Raw genomic sequence first — 25,457 nt, forward strand, 5'->3', positions numbered from 1 at the left:
GGCTGGCTATGAAAGGGCTCTGGAGGTCATCCTGCAAATTACAGAGAAGTGATAGCCTAGAAAAACCCTAGGTGGGAAAAATTAAGGGAATTGTAAAAGCAGGTCAAAAAAGCATCTTGGGTAATGTTAATTTGCTGCCATAACCAGAATTCTGTCAAAGAATTGGGTAAGGTAATGAATAAAAATAGTTTACATTTCTAGAAGTTTTTACAGTATATCTTGAGAAAGCAGTATGAGAGATTCCTAGTCAGAAAATAATTGCTAAAAAGTGGTTGTGGTTCAGACTGGACTCGGGGAAGAACTGCCCTATACTGGTGCCTCTGGACATACCTCCAGTATACTGCTAAATTAGAGGTGGAAAAAAAAATAGAAGAAATAAATAACCAATATCTTTAAAATAATTTTAAAATGTTTAATCTAGTAGTTCTTCTAGAAAATCAGCTGTTACTTTGAAGAGTTCATGATTAAGTGGCAGAATTTGCCAGCAGCATCCTCAGGAGTTCAGCGAGACACAATTGAAGTAAATAGTGTTGAAAAGGGTTTTTGTTTGGTAGCATCTAAAAATATATTTAATTTGGAAAAGATAAGATCTAGCAGAAATAGGTGAAGTAATACATTTCAGAAAAGGCAACATTGCCTTTTCATTCTCATTCTTCTTTGATGAAAATGTTTAACAAATTGAATTGTCACACATAAAAGGAATGACATTTGAACAACATAATCACTTGTCTGTTACATGCTGCTGCTTTGATAGTTTTGATTCAACACCAATTAATAAAGGATTTGCCTGTAGTTTTGCTGCTACTATAATTTATTATGCAATTGTTTACAAAAATTACAGCAGCCATGTAGCTTTCCTGATAGGGCATTGGGTCATATGTCAATAAAATTGGGTGCAGGTAGGTCCTAGCTCTGCTGGTGTTGTAGTCTACACAACTATCGCCTTGAATCTTTCCTTCAGATTCCTTGTCCAGAAACATCCTAGTGTTAACGTCCTTCTTTTTGGTGTGGAGCAGAACCAAGACATCTCAAAATTATCTTTTTTGAGAAACTGAATATGCTGCAAAGCTAAGTGACTTGGGAACTCAGGCTGGCAGACTTGCATGTAAAAGTCTGCTTTATATTAGAGCTGAATGCAATAATAAGCATTTCCAAGGCTATCAACAGTAACTAAAGGGTTGTCAAGATACATTCCAGGGACAGTTATAAAATTGTAAAATATTGGACACAATATACAATAAGATAGACGAAGTTCAGAGAGGCAACTCCAAAGGCACATATAAAGTCAATGTTACTTGCTCATAAAGAGACCTGTTGTGCTACTGTAAATAATTAAATATTGTTTGATAAAAGAGACTCATTGCTCTGTATTGATGATCAGGGAAGTTATTCAGGATATGCAAGTTACAGACTGTAGTCCCTGCTGTGACTTAAGTGCAGAATTCCTCCTCTGATTTTAAGGAAACGGTTGTTTGGGAACATTCTCAGGTCAAAGCTAGAAATTCTAGTAAAAAACAGAAAAAGAGAAAGTCCATAACAACAAAAACAATAGCTTGATAGGTTAAACCTTTACATGGGACGTGCAAACTGCAAGTCTAGCCCTCTAGCTGGAATCAGGCATATTAACTATTCATGTGTCTTCTGCTCTGACAGCAGAGATGTCCACTAGAACTGGGGGACACAGCTGCAAACAATAGTCTTGTCAGAATCAAAAACTTCTTTTTACTGATTAGGATTTTCCAGCAATAACTGACACAGAAATGTTTTGCCAAAAATCCTAGATTAGCATTAGTAACGCAATTCGCTGTTGCCCCACTCACTGAAGAAGCTCCCGAAGCCTTCTCTTCTCCAGGCTGAACGAGACCTACTGTCTTGGTCTCTCCACAGAGGTCAAACGCTCCAGTCCCCAACCACCCTTCACTGCACTCCCTCTGGTCTACCAATATCATTCTGATACAGAGTGGCCTATAAACCAGACGCAGTATTTTAGCTGCAGCCTGGTGAGTGCAGAGTAAGGGAGGGTGCTCCCGTGCTCTGCTGGCTGTGCTCGTGTTCACACAGCCCCGGACACTGCTGGCTCACCTTCAGTTTGCCATCTCCCGAGACCCCAAAGTCCCTTTCAGCAGAGCTGTCCCCAGCCAGTTGGTCCCCTGCCTGTACTGCTGCAAATGAAATAGGGTTTGAAAAAGTCTGCAGTAATCTGTGTCTGTAGTTCCAATTCATTCCTTCTGACTGTGGCTATCCAGCCAGAGGTAGTTGTTCCCCAGTGCAGTGAGGATCAAGTTTTCTCTTTAAAACCTTCACTAGACATAGTCTCCCCCTGAGATATCTTCCTTATCCTTCTGTCACTTGTCACACCACAAAACCCATCCAGTTGCTTTAAGCACTGTAAGGCAGAGAGCTTCGTATCAGGCTGGCTCCTCTCTCAAGAATTTTTCAAATTTCTCAAAAACCAATATTCAAATGAGATTTGCAACTATACAGATGTGCACAGCACTTCAGAAATAACAGATGCTGTCACGCTGTTGACTTAATTGCTGTGAACTGCACATGTACATAGAAGGGTGTGAAAGAAACCTCACCACCGAGAGCATTTCCACTGAAGAGCGTCTTTTAAGGGGTTGATTTTCAGAACTCTTAATCACTGCTGTAACCAGATACTTAGACTTGAATATTTATTATATACATAAGGCATTAAATACTTATGGTTGATTTATAGCTTGGGTTAGGATGTTATTTTTAAATAAGCCATATAAAGTACCTTCAATCCTGTCCATTCAGACACCCATGAGGCAGACTCCAAAATCATGGAATTGGCTTAAATGTCATGTGCTTAAAAAAAACCCATTTGGAAACAGAGGGAGTAGAAATTCACTGCCTCCTTACTTTTTAGCTTGATCTGTATTCTCAGAGTTTTCCCTGCAATTATGAAGTCCAAAGGTTTCAAATTAAAAAGCTGAAAACCTACTGCAATGTTTTATTCTACTCATTTCAGCTTTCAATAAACTTCTCATACTTTGCAAGACTTGTAAAATAATTGCAAGCATTGACTATACTACCTACTAAGATGTGCACACGCATCTGTGTAGCTGAAAATTCCACAACATACTGAAATATTAGTTGTAATTAACAAGAGGCTGGATTGCTGAGGTTTTGTGGCATGCCTTTAAATGTTTGAGCACACATTCCTTCCAGTCAGCTCTAATGAATTTTGTAACTCCTTCATGCAGTGAGACTGGAGGAAGAGCCCTTATGAGCAGAGAACAGGGGAACCTGCTGGTTTTCTGCAGAATATTTGGGTTTTCATCTTCATAAGAGAAAGGCAATTTTCATATTACACATAACATTTTGTGTGTCCCTGGATGGTTTTCCTCTATTAGTTCCAAGAACAATTGCAAGGAAACATTTGTGAGTCAATGAATTTGTAGAGAAAGTGAATTTACCACTTTTTAAATATGCTGAAGCAGTCATATTTGTATTCTTCAGACATAACAAATTGTGTATAGCTTGTCACTTTTTTCAGTGGTTATTGTTCTTTTTCTCCTAAGGGAATATTGTTTTTGTAGCTCAGTGAGGCTTTGCTAATTATTACATACCTTGTATTTCTAAAGATAAATTATGCTTATGTTAGCTATTTTTCTTTCAGGAAATGTTCCATTCAATACTTAAGTATAGATTGTAAATAGGTGAATTCCTTATTCCTTTTTTGGGGAAGGAGTGTAACAGAAAATTTTGGCATTTATCAAGGAATAATGGATGAGTGTATCACAACATTCTGACAATCTAGTAAATTTTTCTACCCTGAATTTGAATAACTGTCACATTTAGCTAACGTACATTCAAATACAGGAGTCACCATGTGTAAACAATTTAACATTTGTCACAGATGCCCAAGTCTTACAACAACAACAAAATCAGGAATAATGAGTAGTATTTACTTAACTTGCAAGTCTATATTAAGTAACGTGATATATTGTCTGAAAAAGTTATCAGAGGTTTTGGGATTAAATTGGTCCAAATCTTCGGTGTACTGCATATCTTTGAAAGGTGACTGGAAATGAAAGATGTACTTCCAGTTGATCGTTTCATTAAAAATCAACCCATTTGGTATATATTATATTTGTCTAAACCAAAAGTGTGTTAAGGACAAAGATGCTGAGGAGCCAGTTGTGCGATGGAGCGGAAGAGCACAGGTGGTTTGGGGAAGGCAGTGGGGATTAGATCTCCCCCCCAGCTCTCCTGCTCCTTTGCTCCTTCCCAGGAGTGGAGCGATGGCACAGACATCATTGCAAGGACACTGTGGGCAAGAGACAGAAAAAGCAAGACTTTGTATTCCACAAGTGGAACAAGACTTGTTTCATGTGAAATACAACTTTCTCATCTTCTGCATATGTTATTAGCAAATGCTAATAAGAGAGCAATAATGTTATGAAATAACCATTTAAAAATGTAGACAACTTTAGAACTGAAAGAAAAAGGAAGATTAAAGGCATTGGCTGGCCATTCTACATCTATAAATGATCACTTAATAGACAGTATTCTTATTAATGTAAATATAAGACAAAGATTTACAAATATGAGTTTAGTGCTTGTGGTAAACCTGAGACTAGCTTTGAGGAAATACTGATCACTCTTTCTGTGATTTCTGTGTATTCACTTTTTAGCTGTTTTAAGTTAAACCTTAAAAACAAGGAATTATTTTTAGAAATGTCCTTTAATGCTCGACATCTCAAAGCAGAAGCAACAAAAAAAAGAATCCATGTCTATTCAGAAAGATTTTTTAAAGACTGAGAGATTCAAAGAAGCCTTTGCAGGTCAAACTATGATAAAAGGGCATATATGACATGGCAGGGAATATTGTTTCCTAAGTAGAACAATTCTGATGATGCTTATTTCTTTTTAAAGAGAGCATCACTTGACAAGCATGGTTCCCTTTTTCAAGTGAGGACTCAGACTCAGGACTGAAATTCTGATGGTTACAGATGATCACATATTTGACAAATTGCAACTGCTGTACTTGTCTCATTCCTGGCCTGTTTTGGGGTAGGTTTGTTTTGTTTTAAGCAAGTTACAAAGATGGCTTAACTTCAGAGAGATTTTCTTAATGGAATCCATTCCACCCAGAAGGTGTTCTCTCTAACAAATGCGAAACATCACTAAATTTAACCCAAAGTCTGAGCAATGGAAAGCTACATAGATGATGTCAGACATTACAAATATTATTTGTACTTGCTAGTTTACTTGAAGGGAAATTATGAGAATGACATCATAATGATGACTAATTTTTATTAGTGTTTTCTCTCTGAAACTCTAGACTTACAGTTATAAAGAAAAACAACTTTTAAAATGCTGAACCTGTTATTCTTTTCTAACACTTTGTGATTTTCTTATTTGTAAAAGATAGTAATATTTAAAAATACAATAGATATTATCAGCTCTTATTCTAGTCATTTGACGTGTCAAATATTTTTTGTCCAAAAGAAAAGAAAATATTTAATGCTCATAAAAGATAGGAAATGATCACATCTTTTAAATTAATCGCTGCTTGGGTCGGCCTATGAACCTATAAACTCTGCTGGAACAGTTGTAGCCAAATTTCTTTACAACAGTTTCATACTATGGAAATGAATTATGCTGATGAAGGGGTGATGACCAGCTTAGGAACAACGCTATGTTTCTTCAGTCAGCAAAAGCAAATCATAGGGTGCCACAGCTCTAGAAACATCCAAAATCCGTAGAACTGGTATAACTCTATTTTACAGCAAAACCTGCAGTAATCTGGGGTTGCAAAAGGACTTGGTGCAAAAGTCTGTTGGGTACTTGTGCTTACCAAGAAGTTCTGTATGAGCTCCAGCTCCAAAGGGCATTGGATGTGATCTTCAGAGCTGGAGATAGCAGTAGCCAAGGAGACCAAGAGAAGAGTATCTCCCACAGCAAGGCAAGAAACATTTTTCAAGCCCAGATGAAGGGCATCCCTACAGGAATACTGAGAGGGTCATCAAGGGACTAGATATGCCCATTCAAGTCAGTAGAGACTCCATAGCTAAAAGCTGGTGGGTGGCATAGCAACCCAAATGCTGCCTCTGGTGGAGAATTCCCCTCCCTGTTTTTAGGAACTACCACCATCAGACTGCATTCTCAGGTTCTTTACTAAGGACAAGATTAGGCCACAATACCAGGTAGAGACACATCTCCATGACTATATTAACATCTTTCTCCAAATGCTGATGTCCAATTCAGCGCCTCAAAGGCAATGGAATTACCCATGTGTGGATGGCTGACATTCTAATAGGTGTTTTGTGTACCAGGAGCTTTGTTCATCTATGAAGAATTGTTTTAATGAGAAATGAATATTCATGGAGTCAAAGTGCTTACACACATTACGGAACTTAAATATTGTGCCCTAATGCAGCCTTCATATTAATGCATTATTTTAATATGCAAAATTCAGGGATTAATTTAGCGTCAATAATAACTGCCAGCCCTGCATATATGACTCTGACTTCTGACATAAAGTGATGCATTTGCAGTCTCAGCTCTCACGTAAATAAGAATATGGGTTAAGTGTGCAAAGGCAGGGCTGCAAATGTCACTCGTATGGCTGAGTTCAAACCCTACTGGTAGAGCAGCTCCAGTGATTTGAGAAATTTCCCCCTTCCAGTCTGCTTTGTTATTCCCTCGCCTCAGACAAGGCTGAGTAACTGGATAACTGCTCCCACTTCATTTCAGTGCAAAGCAAGTGAAGTTCAGCAAATGACTAAGGGGTGGTACCTTCACATAGTGCTAGAATTTTTACCTCCAGGGAATCACACAACATCTTGGGTGAATGATACGTATTTGTGTTCAAAGATACCTCAAAATGAGAGGTCTAGGTAGCATCAATGGCATCGTTCATCTCAACACTGAAAGAGAGTTAGTTCTGCGACTAGTTTTCAGAGCTCTTGTAAAGAGTTACACCACCAGGTAATGGGCCTATGCGACAAAGAATGCTCCCCTAATCAACCCCATTTGCAAAGGATTTTCAGGATAAAAATGAACAAATGATCTGTAATAGATAATAAACAGCTAATCATTACATCATACATACCACATCAATTAATACAGATACATTTATTCAACTTCTTTTATATATTACTTATATTAAAGCATTCTATTTTATCAAGGATTCAAAGGGATTAGGCTTTAATTTGTTATTTTAGTATACTATACCTTTAAATTGTTGACATATAAGTTGTATAAATAGAAACACTATAAATCTCTTAAAAAATGTACCATAAATTTTTTATGTATGACCTTTAAGTAACAGCAGTCTGTTGCATAACTCTGCAGGGGAAGTCACGTGGTGGAAACCTCATATTTCCTTAAATTTATGGTTGTTTCATGGTGGTCTAAAAGACTTTTTTTTTTTAAGTTCCCTTTCAAAGTCGTAATCTTAGTAAATTGTTTAATGTTTGGTCTAATGCAGGTCAATGTAAGTTCTTATCTAGATTTATAATAGGAAATATATAACGTCAGATACCAATGAAGCCTGGCTAATAAAGTCAAGGATACCAGTGTTATGTTTCATTATAATGATGTGAAGATAATGCCTTTAGCCGCATAACCACCACATTAGCTACAGACCATAAAGAAATCTTATGAAATCTCAGGGTCAGATTCATTAAAAGTCTCCATTTTTTCCAACAATTTTTTCTTCCTCAATCAGAAGTATTTTTGATTGATAAATCCCCCCACTACCACTGTATCAGATCTCATTTACTGACACCAAAAGTCAGGTAACTCTGGAGAGAATCAGCTGCCTCAGGATATTCTGGTTTGCACTAGAAAGAAAATCGGTGGAGTTTGTGCACATGCTTAAATACCTGCTGAATTAGGGCCTTATGAAACAAAAATTTATATTAAGGTAATTATCATTTCCATTAGCTGGAGAAAATTTCACTCTTTCCTACTCCAAAGGAGTTTGGTTTATACTCAGAACAGTGTTATCAGCATCAACAGAAAAGGTCTGCTTCAAGTTAAAACATGCAAGTGAATACAAGTTGCGTGAACAAGAAGAAATTATTAGTGGTTTTCCACCTCCACCAAAATCCTCAGGATCCAAAACAGGAATTTACAACACTTGGCAAAATAAAAATTAAACCCACTCAGAAATGTCAATATTTAAAATACGTACTATGACCATAATTTAATGAGTTCTTTAAAAAACACAGGCATATACATGAAATGCATATTTTTCAAGACTCTTTTCCCCCAACATTGTGGGCACAACAATATTAACTTATTAAATACTACAAAATAAATTATTTCAGGTAGTTCGAACACCATTTATTTAAGCCTTAAGATATGCAAATCAAGCATGAGTGCACTGTTTATTTCCACTCATGTTCTGCTTTTGGAACTACAAAAAAGAATTAAATTTGATGAGAATTTAAACTACAGGGACAAGGAAATCTGTGTTCACCTAAATGCTGGATGCATGTCTATGTTTATATGTGTATGTAGTGAGTATATACATAACACATAAGTGTAAACAGATTGGACAGTTCAAGCCTTGCAGAGTCACATATTCTCACCCGAAAGGCAGATGTGCACGTTCCACAGTAGATGCAAATGAAAGCAATACTCTGTGTACAGCCTTGCAAAACATGAACTAATACAACACGATTCTATAATGGCACTGAAAGAGGTACTAATAATTCATTTTCAAAGAACAAGGAATCCCTCTTGCCTGCCCGCTTCTTCGGATAGCCTGTGTCAACCTGAACATAATCCGTCAATTAAAGATAGGCGATGGTGTGCCGTTAGTGTATTAATAACATTTTATTCAATAGACTTCGAGCATCCTGTCCAAAGATCACAGGTGCATACTAAGAAAGAATGGAAAATAAAAGAATCAAAGTGGACACTTAATTTTCCAACTTCTTTTACATTGTGCCTTCTTGGTAAGCACTAACCCAATGAATACATGTTAAATAAATGTCTCCAGCAGTGTTTAGTGGTGATAAGAATAATCCTGTTCAGGTATGTCAGAAATCTGCTGAAAAACAAATGAAGAGCAAGATACAATAACAGACAGTTTACTGGCATCATATGAGCATTGCTTAGCTGAGGAACAGGTAATTTGTGTGAGTGTCTTTGAACCTGGAACAGGGTTAATCCAGGATCTTGACAGACATGAAAGACTAACAAACCTTTTCTCTTCTCAATAATTTTATTTTAATAGAGCATTTAGAGCCTGAACTTAGAGAAAGGACGATTGTACTAAAGGCTAGTCTGGAGAAGAAGTCAAATGTGCACCAGAAAGAGAGCATGGAACTTTTTCCTGTACATGCAAGGCATTCATTAGCCTCACAAAAAACAGAAAAATCAGCACTGCTGGGGCTTTCACAAGTAGATGAGGGTGTCAAGGGAGAGGCAAAAATCCACCCCGCAGGCAGCGAGTCTCAGGAACCTCAGAATGCTGGCAATGGCTTCATTAGAAACCAGAGAGCCTTCCCATGCCAAGAACAGACACTAAAATCTCAGACAGTTAATGCAAGAACGGGATAGAGAGGAGAATATTCTGAGATTTTGAAAACATACTCTCACCAAGTGTGGACTGAAAGGTTCTCAGGAAGGGCCAAATGAAATATTCCATTTCAGTGTTGACATTCTTTTAACTAAAACTAATTTCCAAGCTGAAAACAACTCACTGAAATAATCCAAATTCCCAGTTTTACAAATATTAGAACTGGATGTTTCATCAATTTCAAAACTATGTTTTTTCCCAAAACACAACATGTATCGCAAGCAAACCTCCCTTTCTATCAGGGATCGCTGTGGCTTAGACAAATCTGCATTTTCAAATACTGTCTTTATTCAGAAAGCTCCTGGCCATTTATACTGAAGACAGTTTTCATAGTAATTTACTGGTTGTCTTAGGACAAATGAATTCTGAAGTTTTAAGTCTGCATGAGCTATTGATGCACACAAACATATTCCTCTAATTATTCCATATGCATGCAATGCCTCACCCTATTTCATTTTTGTAAGTGTGCATGCTTAACACATTCCTTCTTTGCAATGTCCAAAACTATCTTTGCATTCTCAACAAGAAACATATTTCTCATTCACACATCTTGGGCCAAACCCAGATGGTATTAGTTTCCTACAAGGGTATTTCCTGCATGTCTGAATTGTCAACACGGCTGTGGATTGCCATCATTCTCCTCCTATATACAGATTCTAGTCATGAAGAGCAAACCATATATCCTCCACCACCCTGGTTTTTCCACTTGGCACATTTCACAAAAATATTCATGTCTCTCTTCAAATTATTAATATTTTTTCGTTACTTTAGTTGAGCGGTAAAGAGGAGATCTATATAAGCGATCCATAAAAATGCTTGATTATTTTAGCTTCCTCTGGTATTGACAAAATGTCTGTGGAAAAATCTGGATTTCTCTGGATTTATTTACTCCTTGTTTTCAGGTAGCTGGCACATTACGTATATTTTTTAAGACTTACCGAAAGAACTCAAATTCTACGATTACTGGAGTCAGTATTTGAAATCCAAGCTGTTGCATAACTAAGCAGTCAATAGGTTGCACGCCAGCCTTTCTCACCCAGCCCCTGTGGCACCGTGAGGCTGACAGCAATGGCAAAGCACCCGGGAGGAAAACACTGAGGCACTATCAGACAATTCAAATGCTTTTTTCTTCCGAGCTCCCATTCAGTGCTTTTTCAGAAATGGGAGGGTGCTGGTGCTTGAAAGTGTTTCTGACCCAGGTACAAAACATGATGCACATGCACGGTTTTTGTTGAAAAAAAAAAAAAGCAATAATAGCATTTTCTCTTTTTTTCTAGCTGCCTTTCTATCAGGATTCCAACAAGTGCAGTCTTTATATTTGAAACAGTTTGATTTTGGATAACAAATACACTTCCAATGCTCATGCTTGCATGTGGGAGCTTAAAACTCAGTAGCACATGCTGGAGCTCTAAATTGATTTTCTGTTTGCATTTGTGTCAATAATGGAAGACTGTTTACTGTTTGAAACAATTGAATGGACAGAGAACATAGGTATAAACAATTTTAAAATTGGAGTAAATAGACATAACATAGTTGTCTAGCCTTCATCCAGTAGATCTGTTGAATGTTTACTGGTAAAACATTGAAGAATACTTGCAGAGCTTCTAAGAATGCAAATTCTGATTTTGCCTATCACGTTTAGCATAGTCATCTACTGAGCAAACCAGCAACATATGCAACCAGCATTTGCTTTGAAGATATGACACATCATTATCAAAACTATGCTGAATGCTGATGCTAAATATAGGCTGAAATATGCCCCTCCATGCATCCAGATTTCAGAGGCCGAAAGTTCCTTGGATATCAGGGAACAGAATAGCATTTGCTTTATCTTTAGAGTTTGCATACCCGTTCTTTGGCAACTGAAAACCAGTGAGGTGTTCCCATGTTTCGGTGCCTGCAGGCAAGCCCCACACTCTACATAGTGGCTCTGCCTTCAGGAGAGAATCCCAGACAAGATAATGGGTGGAATAGGAGCATCAATTGCAGTGAACTTTCACATGCTTCCTGACTCTGTCCTGTGTTTTACTGTCACCCAAACTTCTATGCTGCTAATTGTCTCCTACTCCCCTATCAAAAACCATTCAGATAATGTGATTCTCCAGTTTCTAAAAAGAAGAAAAAAAGGCAACATAAAATATCTTGCAGAAAACACTTTACAACCTTTGCTTAGTACCTTTGCAGCCTTAATGACTAAAGCTAGAAATCTGTTAAGGAAATCAACTTCAGTGAAGAAGAAAATCTGTATATTTTACAGTGAAGATCAATATCAGTGTGATAAGCCACTGAACTCACTCTTCTCTTAGAGCAGTGACAGAGCCAGGCCCACAGTTTAATCTAGCTTATGTTGCAAATATGAATTATTACCATAGTAATGACTGGGAAAAACACAGCGTAGACTGAATGAAGCACCTCTAGTCCGTCGATACCATCTGGCAAAGGTATCCTGTTTACAGTGTTTTTTGGGGGTTTTTTTTGTTTATTTTTTGCAAGAGGGAGACTGCTAGCAACTTAACGTTTATCACTTGCTGAGTAAGTTTTAGTATCCATTAACATACAGACAACAACAAAGAAATGGGGACACAATATTAAAATACCTAGTTCATGTGAATGTAACATTCCCCTTGCAAGCAGAAAAAGCCAGTACCTGCTTTAATAGAGAACACTTCAGTGCCGAGAGGCATAGGAGAAAGGCCAGATTGTTTGTAAGAGAGAGTAATGTCATCGGGGCATCTTTCCATTTCCATCTCTCTTTTTTGAAACTAGTTATTTTTTAATGCCTACAATTAGACAGATCAACATTTCTGGTTTTAATTTAATGCAGAGAGTATGATAATTACTGTTATTCTGTTCTGAATTATATCCCTAAATTTCCATATAAAGTGGTCATGGTAAAACAGCATGAATTTGTTTTCAATTATCGGAGTATAGAATTTGTTGTAGGTTGGTTCATTTTACATAAGCACTGTCAAATTTGCTATGTGTCACTATACATCCTCTTTTTTTGCCTCTCTCAGCATAAAAAAAAATAGTCTTACAGCTCATTTGAAAGTACTGTAGACTTTTTTGTGGACACTTACGAAAAGTCTTAATTTAGCAGCCCAGAGAAATCTTTGCACCATAGTAAGGCTTTTCTTTTTCCATAGCATATTTTTATCTTTAGCAATGACAAAAGCAGCAGTGATTGGCTGAAATGCCATGCCACATAAAACCAACTTATCTATGGAATCATAATTCTTGAACTCCTTTGACACCTCTCTGCCATTAGACCTGTATTTTAACCACAAAGAAAGACTTTATGAAATACGTTACTGAAAAATGAAGATAAGGTTTATATACATGGTCAAGGAATCAGAGCATGAGAAAACCAGAGTAGATGCCTGGGCGGACCACCGTCAAATTACAGTGTTGGTAGAACAGTAAATCACTAATAAGATTAATTTGTCTTGTTTATCTGTTTACAGAAAAATAATGTTAGCATTAAAATATGGTCTATAAAAATCGTTCTGATTTGAAGAGGTAAAGTCACAGTTTTGATGAATGAAAAAGGAATTATTAATCTCTTGTTGTCATGTATTTGTGAATGTTGATGTAACGTAGCCTGCTGTCTTTGGAGTCTCATCTGAGATGATTTTATCGGACTGCCCACTGAAAGAGAGTTGTAAAAATTACCTTTATCACAGAAGTGGCATGGAAAGGTGGGTAAAGCTTTAAAGCAACAGAAAGAAGGAGGAAAAAATACTACAGTCATCAAGTCTGTTCTCCCTATTAATGAAGGATTTTCATGATCAGTAAATTTCTTAACACTTACTGCATTCTCGTTCACTTGGAAGGAAACTTTCTTGCTTTCCTAGAAGGCTAATTCTACAACACAATAGACCTCAAACCAATGCAGCTGAAAAGCTGTCAGATGAAGACAGTCAAGAGTGGAAGAATGCTGAAGAAGAAGAGTATAGGAGAGCAGATATGCCAAAGAAAGAAAAAAGAAAGAAAGACCAGAAAGTGGAAGTGTGCCAGGGAAATAAGAAGGAGCACACCTATTTTTTACCTTCCCTCAGTGGCCTCCGCTGGTGAACCACTCACTGAATTGCTGGTGGAATGTAAAGCTTCCTTGAAAATAAATCCAGCTGGGGACAGAGGTGGAATCACCACCTGTGTTCCCAGAGGATGAATGTTGCTTACAGCTCAAGAGGCCTCTATGGTGCAGGAAAGTGTGTAATTCACACCTTCTTGAGCCAGCTTTACTGAATGCAATAATCATCTGGTCTTTATTTGAATCTCCCTCTTCCGGGACTGATTTCCACTGTCTTCTGTTATTCCAATTCTCCTAAAGCAGTGCAGTACATAAAGTTTTGCAGTCCAGATGCAGACCTCACATGGGCTCACGGCCACCTCCTTGCAAGCACGCTCACAGTCCTGTGTCACTTTGCCCAAAACCTCCCAATTATTGGCTGGCTTTTGGCAGTCTCGGAGCTTTTAGCGGCTTCTAACCAATAATTGGGAGAGTTGTCAAAGCAGGATTCCTGTCTTACTAGAAGAGTGTGAAGGAGGCAAGCTGTGGGTTTATGTTGGGTTGGTATCTGCATTTATAAGTTTCACATACTTTCTTTAGGAGGACGGGAGGAATTGTATTATCAGGGAACAAGGATTGTCAGTTGAATTAAACTAAAGATTGCCCAGCAGAAGAGCAAAATCTGGAGTTGTGGAATTAAAAATATAAGTATGGAGGACTAGGACTAGGACTAGGACTAGGACTAGGACTAGGACTAGGACTAGGACTAGGACTAGAAATGAAAGGGCCTGCATTTAGTAACTGATATCTTCAAAGAACTGTGAAGAAAAGGAAAAGAAAACATGATCAAGGCCATGTCAAAATTTTGGTTTTGCTGCAACAGAAGAATTAGAATAGAATTAGGTTTTCAGTTCCAGTGCTACCTTTAGGTCTCAAACCATTTTTATTTCTTTCTGTTCAAGTTATGGTTACTCTAGTGTCCTTCTTTTGCTGGAAAACTCTGCTGCATAATAAAAGTGTGTGTGTAATTAATTCCTGTGGATCAGTACTCTGACTTTTTCCCAAGCGCAGAGAAGCCCGATTCAAATCCATGCAGAACTGTTCTTATGAATCAAGTTACTACCTTTTGACAGGTCTAACGTGTGGACCCACTGAGCTCTAAAGGAGCAGGATGTCATTACTTTATAGTGAGTTCAGTTGTCTTGTAAAAAATAAGCATTTAAATATCCCTGCAAACATCAGAGCAGACAACTTTGTGATGGAGGCACTTTGGCCATCAATGATTTGCAGCCAAATCCTGCCCTGCACCTAACTGAACAAAAACCAACTCTAACTTCAGTAGGATTTGTGCTCACATTCCAAGTAAGAGTATGGCCCTCTAAGTATTTTTCCTGTATAAATTGTAAAGCATTCCTCTATCTAAAGGTATTTTTAAGTGAAGAATAAAAATAGTGCATTTGTTTAAATAAGTAGAAAATATTGAAAATGTTTTAAAAAATCCTTAGATAACTGCAAAGTCCTTTATAAAGGAGAGAGAAAGAAAAAGGGAAAAAAAAAGCAGCTTTGCAGCACAACAGGAAAAAGGAAATGCTTTGGAGATAGGGTCTACTATGTATACTATACTGAGCCATGACATCAGTGTAATTATTTTTCCCTGAGGTAAATGTCTTGTGTTACCAGTTCTTCCCTTGCCAGAGGCCTCAGGCCCCACAGATGTTCAGATAGCAAAGCACTTGAATTTTCAACACCCAAGAGGTCTATAGGAGCTCTATTCCTATGCCATACCTACAGCCCAATTAGTGTCTGGTTTTCTCATTCGCTATGCGTTGTCCTCTTTCACCTGTCAGGGGAACCTCTCCTTGTGTTTCTCAAAGCAGTCGAGGCAGCTTGGAAAGGCGAGGCGGACCCTTGCAGCAGAGCTTTTGCTGCTTTCTGCTTCTGCTGTAGTCAGGTTTCTGTCCTGTGCTGGGGCCAGATTTCAAAAACGTTAATTCGGCAAACACATCCCTCTGAGAAAAATACCTGACACGGATATTCAGCTCTACAGTAAGATCTGGTAAAGGAAGGTTCAGACAAGCAGAGATTCTTTTGGGATCTCCTAATTAGAAATCCCTTTCTGATGAGTTCATGTGGTACTGCCTGATAAGAAATTTTACATGTTCCATGACTCCCTCACAAATGTGTTTTACAAATAAAACTCCTTAAGATCCAACATATGGTAGTGAATATTAGTTATGGTATATATTACATAGGAAATAAACTAAGTTAAGGGTGATCATACTACGTGAACAAGTTATGTAGCATTTGCTCTATAATAAATGAAAAGAAACTATATAAAGACATTACATTAGAGCTAATATTTAAGTCACAAACAACCGTTGAATATAAATATCTTAGGCACAACCCCTTTTAAAAAATTTGCTACTCATTTCCAACATGAGGGTGGGATTGTTGAGATGAAAAAGCTGTTAAGTATAAATGCCACTATTTTATATGAATGAATGAAAATCAATTTTAAAGGAAAACTCAGATTCTGCTACCTATATTGTTTATTATTAAGCCACACAGAGTAATGAAAATAAATGGTCATACCTGGTTTTGCTTACTAAAATTAATTACTATTAAGGTTACATAATTAAGGGTCATGCTTACAATAAATGAAACAGTTAACAATACCAGTTAAGGCACTCCCATGTATTTCTATATATATATACTACAGGAAATAAAACATACATTGATATAATGAAATGGCAGCATGTGTAAAAAATAACTGTGGCATATGTTTCTGTATTATAGAAAAAGTATAATACCTTAATAATATAATAATACTTCCGTATATAATATCAGAGATATACCAGAGTACATTTGGAAACACATAGATGGAAAGTAGAGCCCTGTTCTAAGGAGTGCTTCCGCGAAAATAGCACCTTTCCATAAAAATCCAATATTCACGTGCAACAATTAAATCCCCTTAGTCTTATTCAAAATGCAAAGTGGATAGCGTTGTGCAGACACTTCAGATTTTTACAAGTGTAAATATTACAACAGAAACTACAATGCAAAAATAAATATTAAAAATATACTTCAGTGGAGAACACTTACTGTAGTAATACAGTTTTAGGACTGACATAATGTACCTAATCAACCATTTTTAAATTAAAATTAAAGAAACACTTTAATGCATACAATTAATCTTTACTTGCCTTAGAACTGACTTAATATAATTCTAATTAAATTAGTTTCATGCTTGTAGTCCTAAACTCGATCAATCTGTTTTTGAAGGAATGTTCTTCCTTTCACAGAACTCTTTAGCTGAAGCTTATAACCCAGCCCAAGGAAAATCAGTTCTGAAACAAACATAGAATTGCCGCAAAACACAGTTACTGTGAGTGGAAGACAGGAGTGTTCAAGCTCAAGAGCTGCATAGACAGACATTGGAAGTGGGAGCTTCCAGGTTTAGTTACAATAGAGATTTCACACTGGCCCCAGTCCACAGCATGTTTAGGTAATTAACACTCATTTCAGACAACCATCATTCTTTTGTCTTCAACAGACATCCCAATGGAATACAAAGATTTGTCTCATTCTCCTTGCCCTTCCTTATACAACTGACTAATGTTAGTGGTTATTCCATCAAATAGTGTAGTGCAGGATCTTATACCAGCTACTCTCCCATCTACAGTTTGTTGGTGCTGGTGTCACCTAAGGGGAAACTTAAAAAGAAAAGGATGTCAAGAAATTATTAAGCTGCTGAGAGAAGGATATGGATATTTGACAGATGGTGTCTACAAGACAAGACTCTAAAACCTGGGATGCTAGTTTCACAGTAGACACCAGAAGTCTGGTGATGAAAAATAAGTGTGGATTATTCTATAGGGAAAAATCTGATGTTTTGAAATTTTGTATGTAATTATTCAGTTTGACAGTACCAAAATGAATGCTTGTAAGGGATTTTGCTGGGTATCTCAATTTACACTGCAACATAAGAGACATAACACTACAGAAAACTATATACTTTCTGGCACCACAGAGATGCTTTCAGAAGCTATGCAAGTTGTGGCAGTGATTTAATTGGAAACAACAGGTTTGCCAATTAGTGGTAAAGCTAAAAGTACGCAGGAACTATTGCTTTCCAAAATCAGAAGAAATAAGTATGGACAAAATCAGATGGATTTCTAATTGGCTGTAAGACAATTAACATCTTGATGCTGCACTGATTTCAGTATCTTAGAGGAATTATTGCAAAGTTTTTATTGAATGCAACAGTAAATAGACTTTTTAGAACATAGTGTGTCCAGCTCACTTTGAAAAACAGAAAGCAGCATGACTCTTCAGGAAGCAATAGACACATCCTACAAACAAAGTAAGTAATATATTGCAGTCTAAGGGAATCACACAAGACAGCAATTAGTAGAAATACTGGCCTGATCCTATGAATGCAACTTGCCATACTTATTACCTTGCAGGTCCCGTGTTTCATTCGTCAAATTCTTGCTTCATGTGTGCTTCATTAAAAGCTCTTAATTTAATTTTCACCTGTTTACGCTTTCAACAGCTTCACTTTCACACTGAGATTGCTTCCATGGCATCAAGTGCTAAATAAAAGCTTCAGCTTAGTAACAGAAAGATCTTTTCTTACTAATACTTTCAATAACTCACCTTGAATGGCAGGCCTAGTGTGACTCATTGACATTCCTGGGCTCTTAAATGAGTTGAACTCATCTCTCAGGAGAAGAAGTGGGACTGGCTTTGTCTGGCACAACAGATAGAATCATTCATCAGGAATCTTTGAAATATGCCTTACTCTTCCCAAAGCAACTGATTCGCCTCCCTTTGCTTCAGACTTTATCAGAGCAACTTGGTCAAGACTCTTAGAAACTCATACAATAATATCTACAATCAGTTCAGACTCAGCTGCAGAATTATTCTTGGCTCATAAAGGAGCAGGAGCTTGATTACCAGTCCCTTCATCCACGATGACTGCAACTGATTTGGCAGCTCTAACTAGACCTTCAAAACTAACCCCTCTGATAACCCGCTGAAACCCAATTTTTCTAGCAAACAAACTGGCAAATTTAGGCTGCCTCTAGATTAGCAGGATCCAGATTTCATTGTACAAATCTCTTTCTGTGGAAATCTCTTGACCAATTTACATTCTGACTCAGGTTTCTCTTTGGTGGTTGTGATTAAAAAGGAAGTATGGCAATCACGTTGAATTAAAATAAATTAAAGCTGTGCACTTTCCCAGTTAGGGCTTTTGTGGGATGCCTTTCAACAGGAAGACAGGCCCATCCATCACTTTGAATTGCAAATACATTTTAAAAGCTTCATTCTCTCTAACAATTTAAAATTTCATAATTAGTTATCATGGGTGTGGTTAGAGTTGCAAAATGGTGTCTCCTTATGTGTGCAGCTGGAGCACTTGAAGCTACAACAGAGTCACTAGTTTTGAAAGGCTGGCAAACCCTGAGTTAAATTCCCAAACAACTATCAGCCTGTGAATAATCACATATATTAATAGAATTTGAATTGTTAACTATGTATTCTGATTCTTTCTTTGCCTCAGCTTCTCTCCCCTGCATTACCTCAAGAGCAACTACTGAATCCGAGTTTTATTCTTCATTTATACAAATACAACTTTAGGCATAGCAATATTACACACATTTTTAGAAGCCAAAGAGAAAATTGCCTTCTCTTTAAGTATACAGGGTAGTTGCAGTGTCGCAGTACATTACATAGTTATGATGCTTAACATATAACTGTACTAACCTTCGTGGCAAACATAATAACAAAAGAAAGTTGTTCGGAGATTTTTCTATTTTTATTTTAAAAAATAACAAAACCCTCTCCATTGAAGGACCACATGTAAAACTATGGTTTCTCTGCACTGAGACCAAGGCTGCTTATTACCTACAGTACACTAGCTATGATGAACAGACCACCATAGTTGTGACAACTGATGTTGCTGCCTCCAGGGTAAAACAAAGGTTTACATATTACACAAGCAATTTAACTGTTTTCTAAACATATTGCCAAGACAGTGGGAGTTGGCAGCCAGCACTGTGTTTTAGGTTTTGGATACTTGGATTAGAAGTGACTGCTGATTATAGACCTTTTTATTTGTCCTCGACGAATTACAAGCAACCTAGTAACCCGGCAAAGAATCCTTCACAGCACTTAAACTTGTCTTCATGGCTTCCCAAAGATTGCATACACAAATCACTCCACAAAAGTGGCGTAAGAGACTTGTGCATAGATAACTACGTAAGACAATTGTCTTGTTCCGACTCTTAAAGAGTTCCCCAAAGTGAAACGTTTTATAATCCTTTTTTGTGCAGTAGTCAGGAAAGAAAGAAAAGAGTTTGGGCAAAGATTATCCACAAGAAAGAAACTTTTTTTTTTTTTTTTGGATTCCAGCTGAAACACAATAAAGAACATAATTAACTTCACAATTCTTTGTGTTTTTCATTTGACTGCAGGGAGGAGATGAAAGAGGACTGTTAAGCCTTGCATTCCATCCCAATTACAAGAAAAATGGAAAGCTGTATGTGTCTTATACCACCAACCAAGAACGGTGGGCTATTGGACCTCATGACCACATCCTGCGGGTTGTAGAATACACAGTATCCAGGTATCAGTAAAAGTCTAAAATTCACAAATTCTGTATTTCTCAGCAACCTTTTCCTTTTAGTATTTCCCACGTCTGAAATGAACTATCAGATTTACAGTGTGCATGTTTGGACACTTACAGAAAAGTTATTGCTGCTTTTATTTCAAAGGGTAGTTTTGGAATGCCAGTAAGTACACTAGTTTATTCTTTTTAAGACTTTAAAAAATTGTTCTGTATTTTTAAAAATTATTCTGTCATTTTTATATTATAGCTATACTTATTGTGTATAGGCAGCAAAATCATTTTTGTGAATGATGGAAAATCGAAATTCCTCAGAAATAATTGTTTGACATTTTTCTACCAAGTTACACCTTCAAGTATAACTTGAATGACTCGAGTTTACTTTTAGAATAAAAAACAACGATAATGAGCTGTGAAAACTGTGTTCTTATCTTTATATTGCAGGAAAAATCCACACCAAGTTGATATGAGAACAGCAAGAGTGTTTTTAGAAGTAGCAGAACTACATCGAAAACACCTAGGAGGACAACTTCTCTTTGGCCCAGATGGTTTCCTATACATTTTTCTTGGAGATGGCATGATCACTCTGGATGATATGGAGGAAATGGATGGTTTAAGGTAAAAAAACTACCAATGGATAGACTTCTAGTATTGTCTTCTGGTTTTGCACGGTGGACTCAGAATCAAAAATGATCTGCAGTTGTCAGGACAAATCTTACTCCCCCTTCTTGTACTACATAATCCCACTATTTTCAGTGCCTGGGTTTAGAAAACTGCCAATTTTCAGAACAGTCTTACTGCTTACATACATGGTCTTGTAGCTGTGTGCTTCAAACCGTGTAAATATTGGAGCCTTCACCAGTAGATGCAATTGTATTTAAGCACAGGTTAGACTTCTTTTTTCCAATCTATTATTCTACGAATGAGATAGCTTTATCGAGCAAACACTCTAGAAGAGTGTCTACAAACACATATTAGAGTCAAAACCAACACTTTATCACTGAGGAAAATGCCTAGAGAACATATAAAAAGCATACTTTGGTCTACCTATACAGTTTTCTCAGCCTGCGTTTTCCCACTGTTTCATTATGCTGTTAGAGTTGCAACATTTGCCTTAATTTAGACAAAGTGGGGTACTGAGCTTTTAGAGACCTAAAAAGAGTTGCTGTGTGCAAAGGTATCTTTGGCTCAGCAGAACCGCAGGTGTTCCTGCCCTTTGCAGTGAGGATATACCTAAAGCCAAGGCCAGGGAGCAGATCTAATACTTGATTTTAAATTTATATAAACCAAGGAGAGACTGAAAGAGATTCATGATGAAGAAAGACAGAAAGGAATCAATTTAAATGACATCTATTCATGTTTGTAAAAAGAGTTTTGATGCTCTTCTGTCCCTTCCACATTCTTGTCCTTCTCCCTTTCTCCATCAAAGTCATGAATGGCAACACATTTTACTCTGTCCTCTTTCATGTAAAAGGAAGTTCTGATTCTTTACCAAGAATGGGGGGTTAGACTAAATGAGCTTTAAAGGTGGCTTCTAACCCAAATTATTCTATGATTCTATGATATCAACATCTCAATTCAACCAATACAATTACTTTTTTTTTTGTGTTAATGTATAATTAATCTTTGGATGATACTGTGGCTAAAACTCATGGAATTCAAGAGCAGCATTCGAAGTGTTAGCAAAAAAGCATGTAACTACATAGTGATTATAAACATAGTTACTCTAGACAAGAGCCAGCATAAAAGAGTTGACAGCCTTATGTTTGAAGCCATAACAAAATGTTGTATGGAAAGTTGCTCTTATTATCAAGTTGCTTCCCAACAGAATGGTCAGAGGCATTCTAGTACACTCCTACCAAGTGAGCGTATTGGCTAAACTGAATCTTTGATAGGTTCTGCTACTGTTCTTTGGACTTGTATGTACCATAAAACCAATCTAGAAGTGATTATTCAGTAAAGTGCATGCTTTATTTTGCAGGTTCACTGTAGTATTATATGGATTCAATCTACCAGTAAAATACACCTAAAACCCCAATATTTTATCCTCCAATTTTCTCAGTGATTTTACAGGTTCTGTATTGCGCCTCGATGTAAATACTGACCTGTGCAATGTCCCTTATTCCATACCACGAAGCAACCCACATTTTAATAGCACAAACCAACCTCCTGAGATTTTTGCACATGGACTCCACAATCCAGGCCGGTAAGTAAGTTAAAATTAAATTGAAGTATTCTGGAGCAGATACTGTTTTCAACCCAAAATTTTTATACAGTCAGGTAGCAAAATTTTAATAATAAAGACACTAATGAACTTTTTAAAACTTCTATGGCTCCATCTCCACACTTATGTCACAGATAGAAATAAATGTACACTGGCAAAGGGGATGGAAAAGAGAATACACAACTATTACAAGTCAAGACTGAAATGACAGAAACAAAGTACAGGATTTTTGTTTTAATGAATAATAAAATTATTACCTTTGTGAAAGAAAAAAACTTAAAGCAGAAAGCTGGTAAAGTACAGCTGAGATGGGAATCTGAAAAATTAGAGCAGTAGAATCTTGATTGAGAAAAAAAGGCACATGGAAAACAAAAGAGAACATCTGGTGATATCTAAACAATAACACGGAGGAGAACAACGCTTTAACTAAACAACGCATAATTCAGCAAAGTAAGTGGGTGGTAGTACTGAGGTGACATTTAAAGTCATGGTTTGAAAAAATTTAGAAAGTCAAGTTGTTCCGATAAGGGGTTGATTCTCGGACTTTTTAACAGTCCAAAATTCCACACCACGTGAGTCAATTCATTGAGCGTGTTTAAAGCACTATTAATTTCAGGTGCTATTCAGCAGACATTTTATCACTAGGAAAAAATGGGTTTACTTCACATTGTATAAGAAATGATGCAGGGACAGGAAAGGTATATTATCTTTTGTATACAAATCTGACACACTTCTCAGATATTTCGGCTCAGTATGAAACAGGTCCCTCAAATGAGTAGGCAGCACAAAGAAACAATAATCCTTCAAAATGTGATGCTTCATACTATTGATAGACAATTTTACATTGTAAGCTCATCTGTCTCATGGATTTCCTCGTATTTTTTCTTTCACAGATGTGCTGTGGATCGCCACCCAACAGATGTAAACATCAATTTAACTATACTTTGCTCAGATTCAAATGGAAAGAACAGATCTTCAGCAAGAATCTTACAAATAATCAAGGGCAAAGACTATGGTAAGTTTCATCCAGGGTAAAGCTACTGGGAACAATGTTTCTGCACTCATAGAATAATAAATAGAAAGCAGAAAAAAGTAGATGAAGTACTGTATAGCCATGATGTGTAACTTCTTGCATAGAGAGGCCAGGTTACCTACAAAAGACAGAACTTACGAAAAGTGGTACAAGCAGACAAAAGATGCAAGACAAAAGAAAATGTAAGTGACTGAACTTTGTTCTTGGTGTAGAATATCATGTAAATAGCATTTAAGAAATATGCCAGTTGATAGTCTGTCAAAGGTCTCACTGTTGCTGCATATGATGGCTCATAAAGAAAAGATTTTGGAATATCAGGAAGTGATGAAAATGTATTCTTAGCCATTCACAAATAACCTTCTAAGATACAGAATGGAAACCTCATGAAATGTGCCTCCTATAATAGAAAAAATGAGATAGAAAACAGACCAAAACCAAACAGGGTAAAGACTGAGCTCTGTTTAAGTGTTACTGAAAATGAAAAACTTAGAAAAATGCACTATGCTGCTACTTCCTTATAAAAGACTTGTTTAGATTAGATTGCAATGAGATAAACATTCTCAGTTAGGGACTCAAAGTTTTAAAGTGTTTCATGTGCTTTCTGAATCAGTATGATTACCAGTCACAATATTAGTTTAATCTTTACCTCTGACACTCACTAAGACTGTAAAAGTTAGTAGCAGCAACCACATCACCTTCAATGAAAGTCCAGCCTAATCCTTGCATAGTTTTATTCTCTCAGCCTGCGCACATGGAAGGAAGCAATTATAGCCTCTCCTATCTAAATCCCTAACCGATTGTTTTCACAAACAGCCCTGGTTGGAATTTTCTAATTTTTTTTTTAATGTTTCATTTCCAGCAACACATCTTGAATTTTGAGGACTGTTTAAACGGAATTAACCTCTTTTCTTGAAGTAATAACATTCTCATAAATGTGAATCACAATATGAAACTGCATATGATCTAATGCTATGGTAGTTCCTTTTTAGAAAGTGAGCCTTCACTTTTAGAATTCAAACCATTCAGCAGTGGATCCTTGGTTGGTGGATTTGTCTATCGAGGCTGCCAGTCTGAAAGACTCTATGGAAGTTACGTATTTGGAGACCGCAATGGGTAGGTTTCTTATAACTCAGTATTTAACAAAAATGCATGTTTAGTTATTGAGCTTCCTCTATAAAGGAACACCAACAATCTTGTATATTGTGTCACTTTGCCAATTTAGCAGTGTGACAATGCACATTAAAGTCTAGATTTACAAATGAAATAGCACAGCGTTCTAATGAATGGCAAGTGGTACATATCTGATCCTTGGGAAAAAGTACAAAGACAAGTCACAGTGCTATTAAGATTTTAATTTTACCAACATTTACATCATAATGGAAATAGATGTTAATCATGGAACTGTTTCCTAAAGAGTCTAACTGGTAAGATATTGAAAACTTTTGGTGTTTTATGGAAACATCACTGATGGAGTAAAATGAATGCTTTTTTAATGAATGGGCTTAGTTTTCCCATGCCTAATAGCTCAGTATTCACAAATGGCTATATATTTTAGCTTGGACTCAATTTTGCAATGTTTCAATGACAGGCAGGGAAATGCTGTGCTTTTTAAGCATCTGAAAAATGACACGCAGGAAATCATAAGATCATGAACTACACGGATGTATCTATGGAGTTACTTGCAGCAAGTGTTTACAGTGAAAAATCTCTATTAAAAATGTAATATAACAATTTGCTTTATGTGTTTTTGAATATAGAAATTTTTTAACACTGCAACAGAGTCCTGCAACCAAACAGTGGCAAGAGAAACCCCTCTGTCTTGGCAACACTGGTTCATGTAGAGGTTTCTTTTCAGGCCCTGTCTTGGGATTTGGTGAAGACGAATTAGGTAAATAGACAAAAAAAAACGTTATTAAATCATAACCCTTATCGGTAATATCTGCTGAACTATTCAGAGTTATAGCAAATGTTTAAAAAGAAGGAATCTAA

The 25,457-nt window shown here is 36.8% G+C and overlaps 1 protein-coding gene across 1 annotated transcript in view; it reads left to right on the forward strand.

Moving 5' to 3' along the window:
- The window catches only part of HHIP (hedgehog interacting protein), a gene marked incomplete at both ends in the record, with an annotated part of 69,244 nt that overhangs the window by 30,380 nt on the left and 13,407 nt on the right, over positions 1-25,457 (forward strand). The window contains 6 exons of the mRNA XM_082050773.1: positions 20,060-20,211; positions 20,656-20,829; positions 22,274-22,417; positions 23,329-23,450; positions 24,458-24,581; positions 25,226-25,356. Coding sequence (XP_081906899.1) covers positions 20,060-20,211; positions 20,656-20,829; positions 22,274-22,417; positions 23,329-23,450; positions 24,458-24,581; positions 25,226-25,356 — 847 coding nt within the window. The remainder of the gene's footprint in view (positions 1-20,059; positions 20,212-20,655; positions 20,830-22,273; positions 22,418-23,328; positions 23,451-24,457; positions 24,582-25,225; positions 25,357-25,457) is intronic.

The sequence above is a fragment of the Streptopelia decaocto genome (genome assembly GCF_964273445.1).
Source record: "Streptopelia decaocto genome assembly, chromosome: 4".
NCBI lineage: Eukaryota > Metazoa > Chordata > Aves > Columbiformes > Columbidae > Streptopelia > Streptopelia decaocto.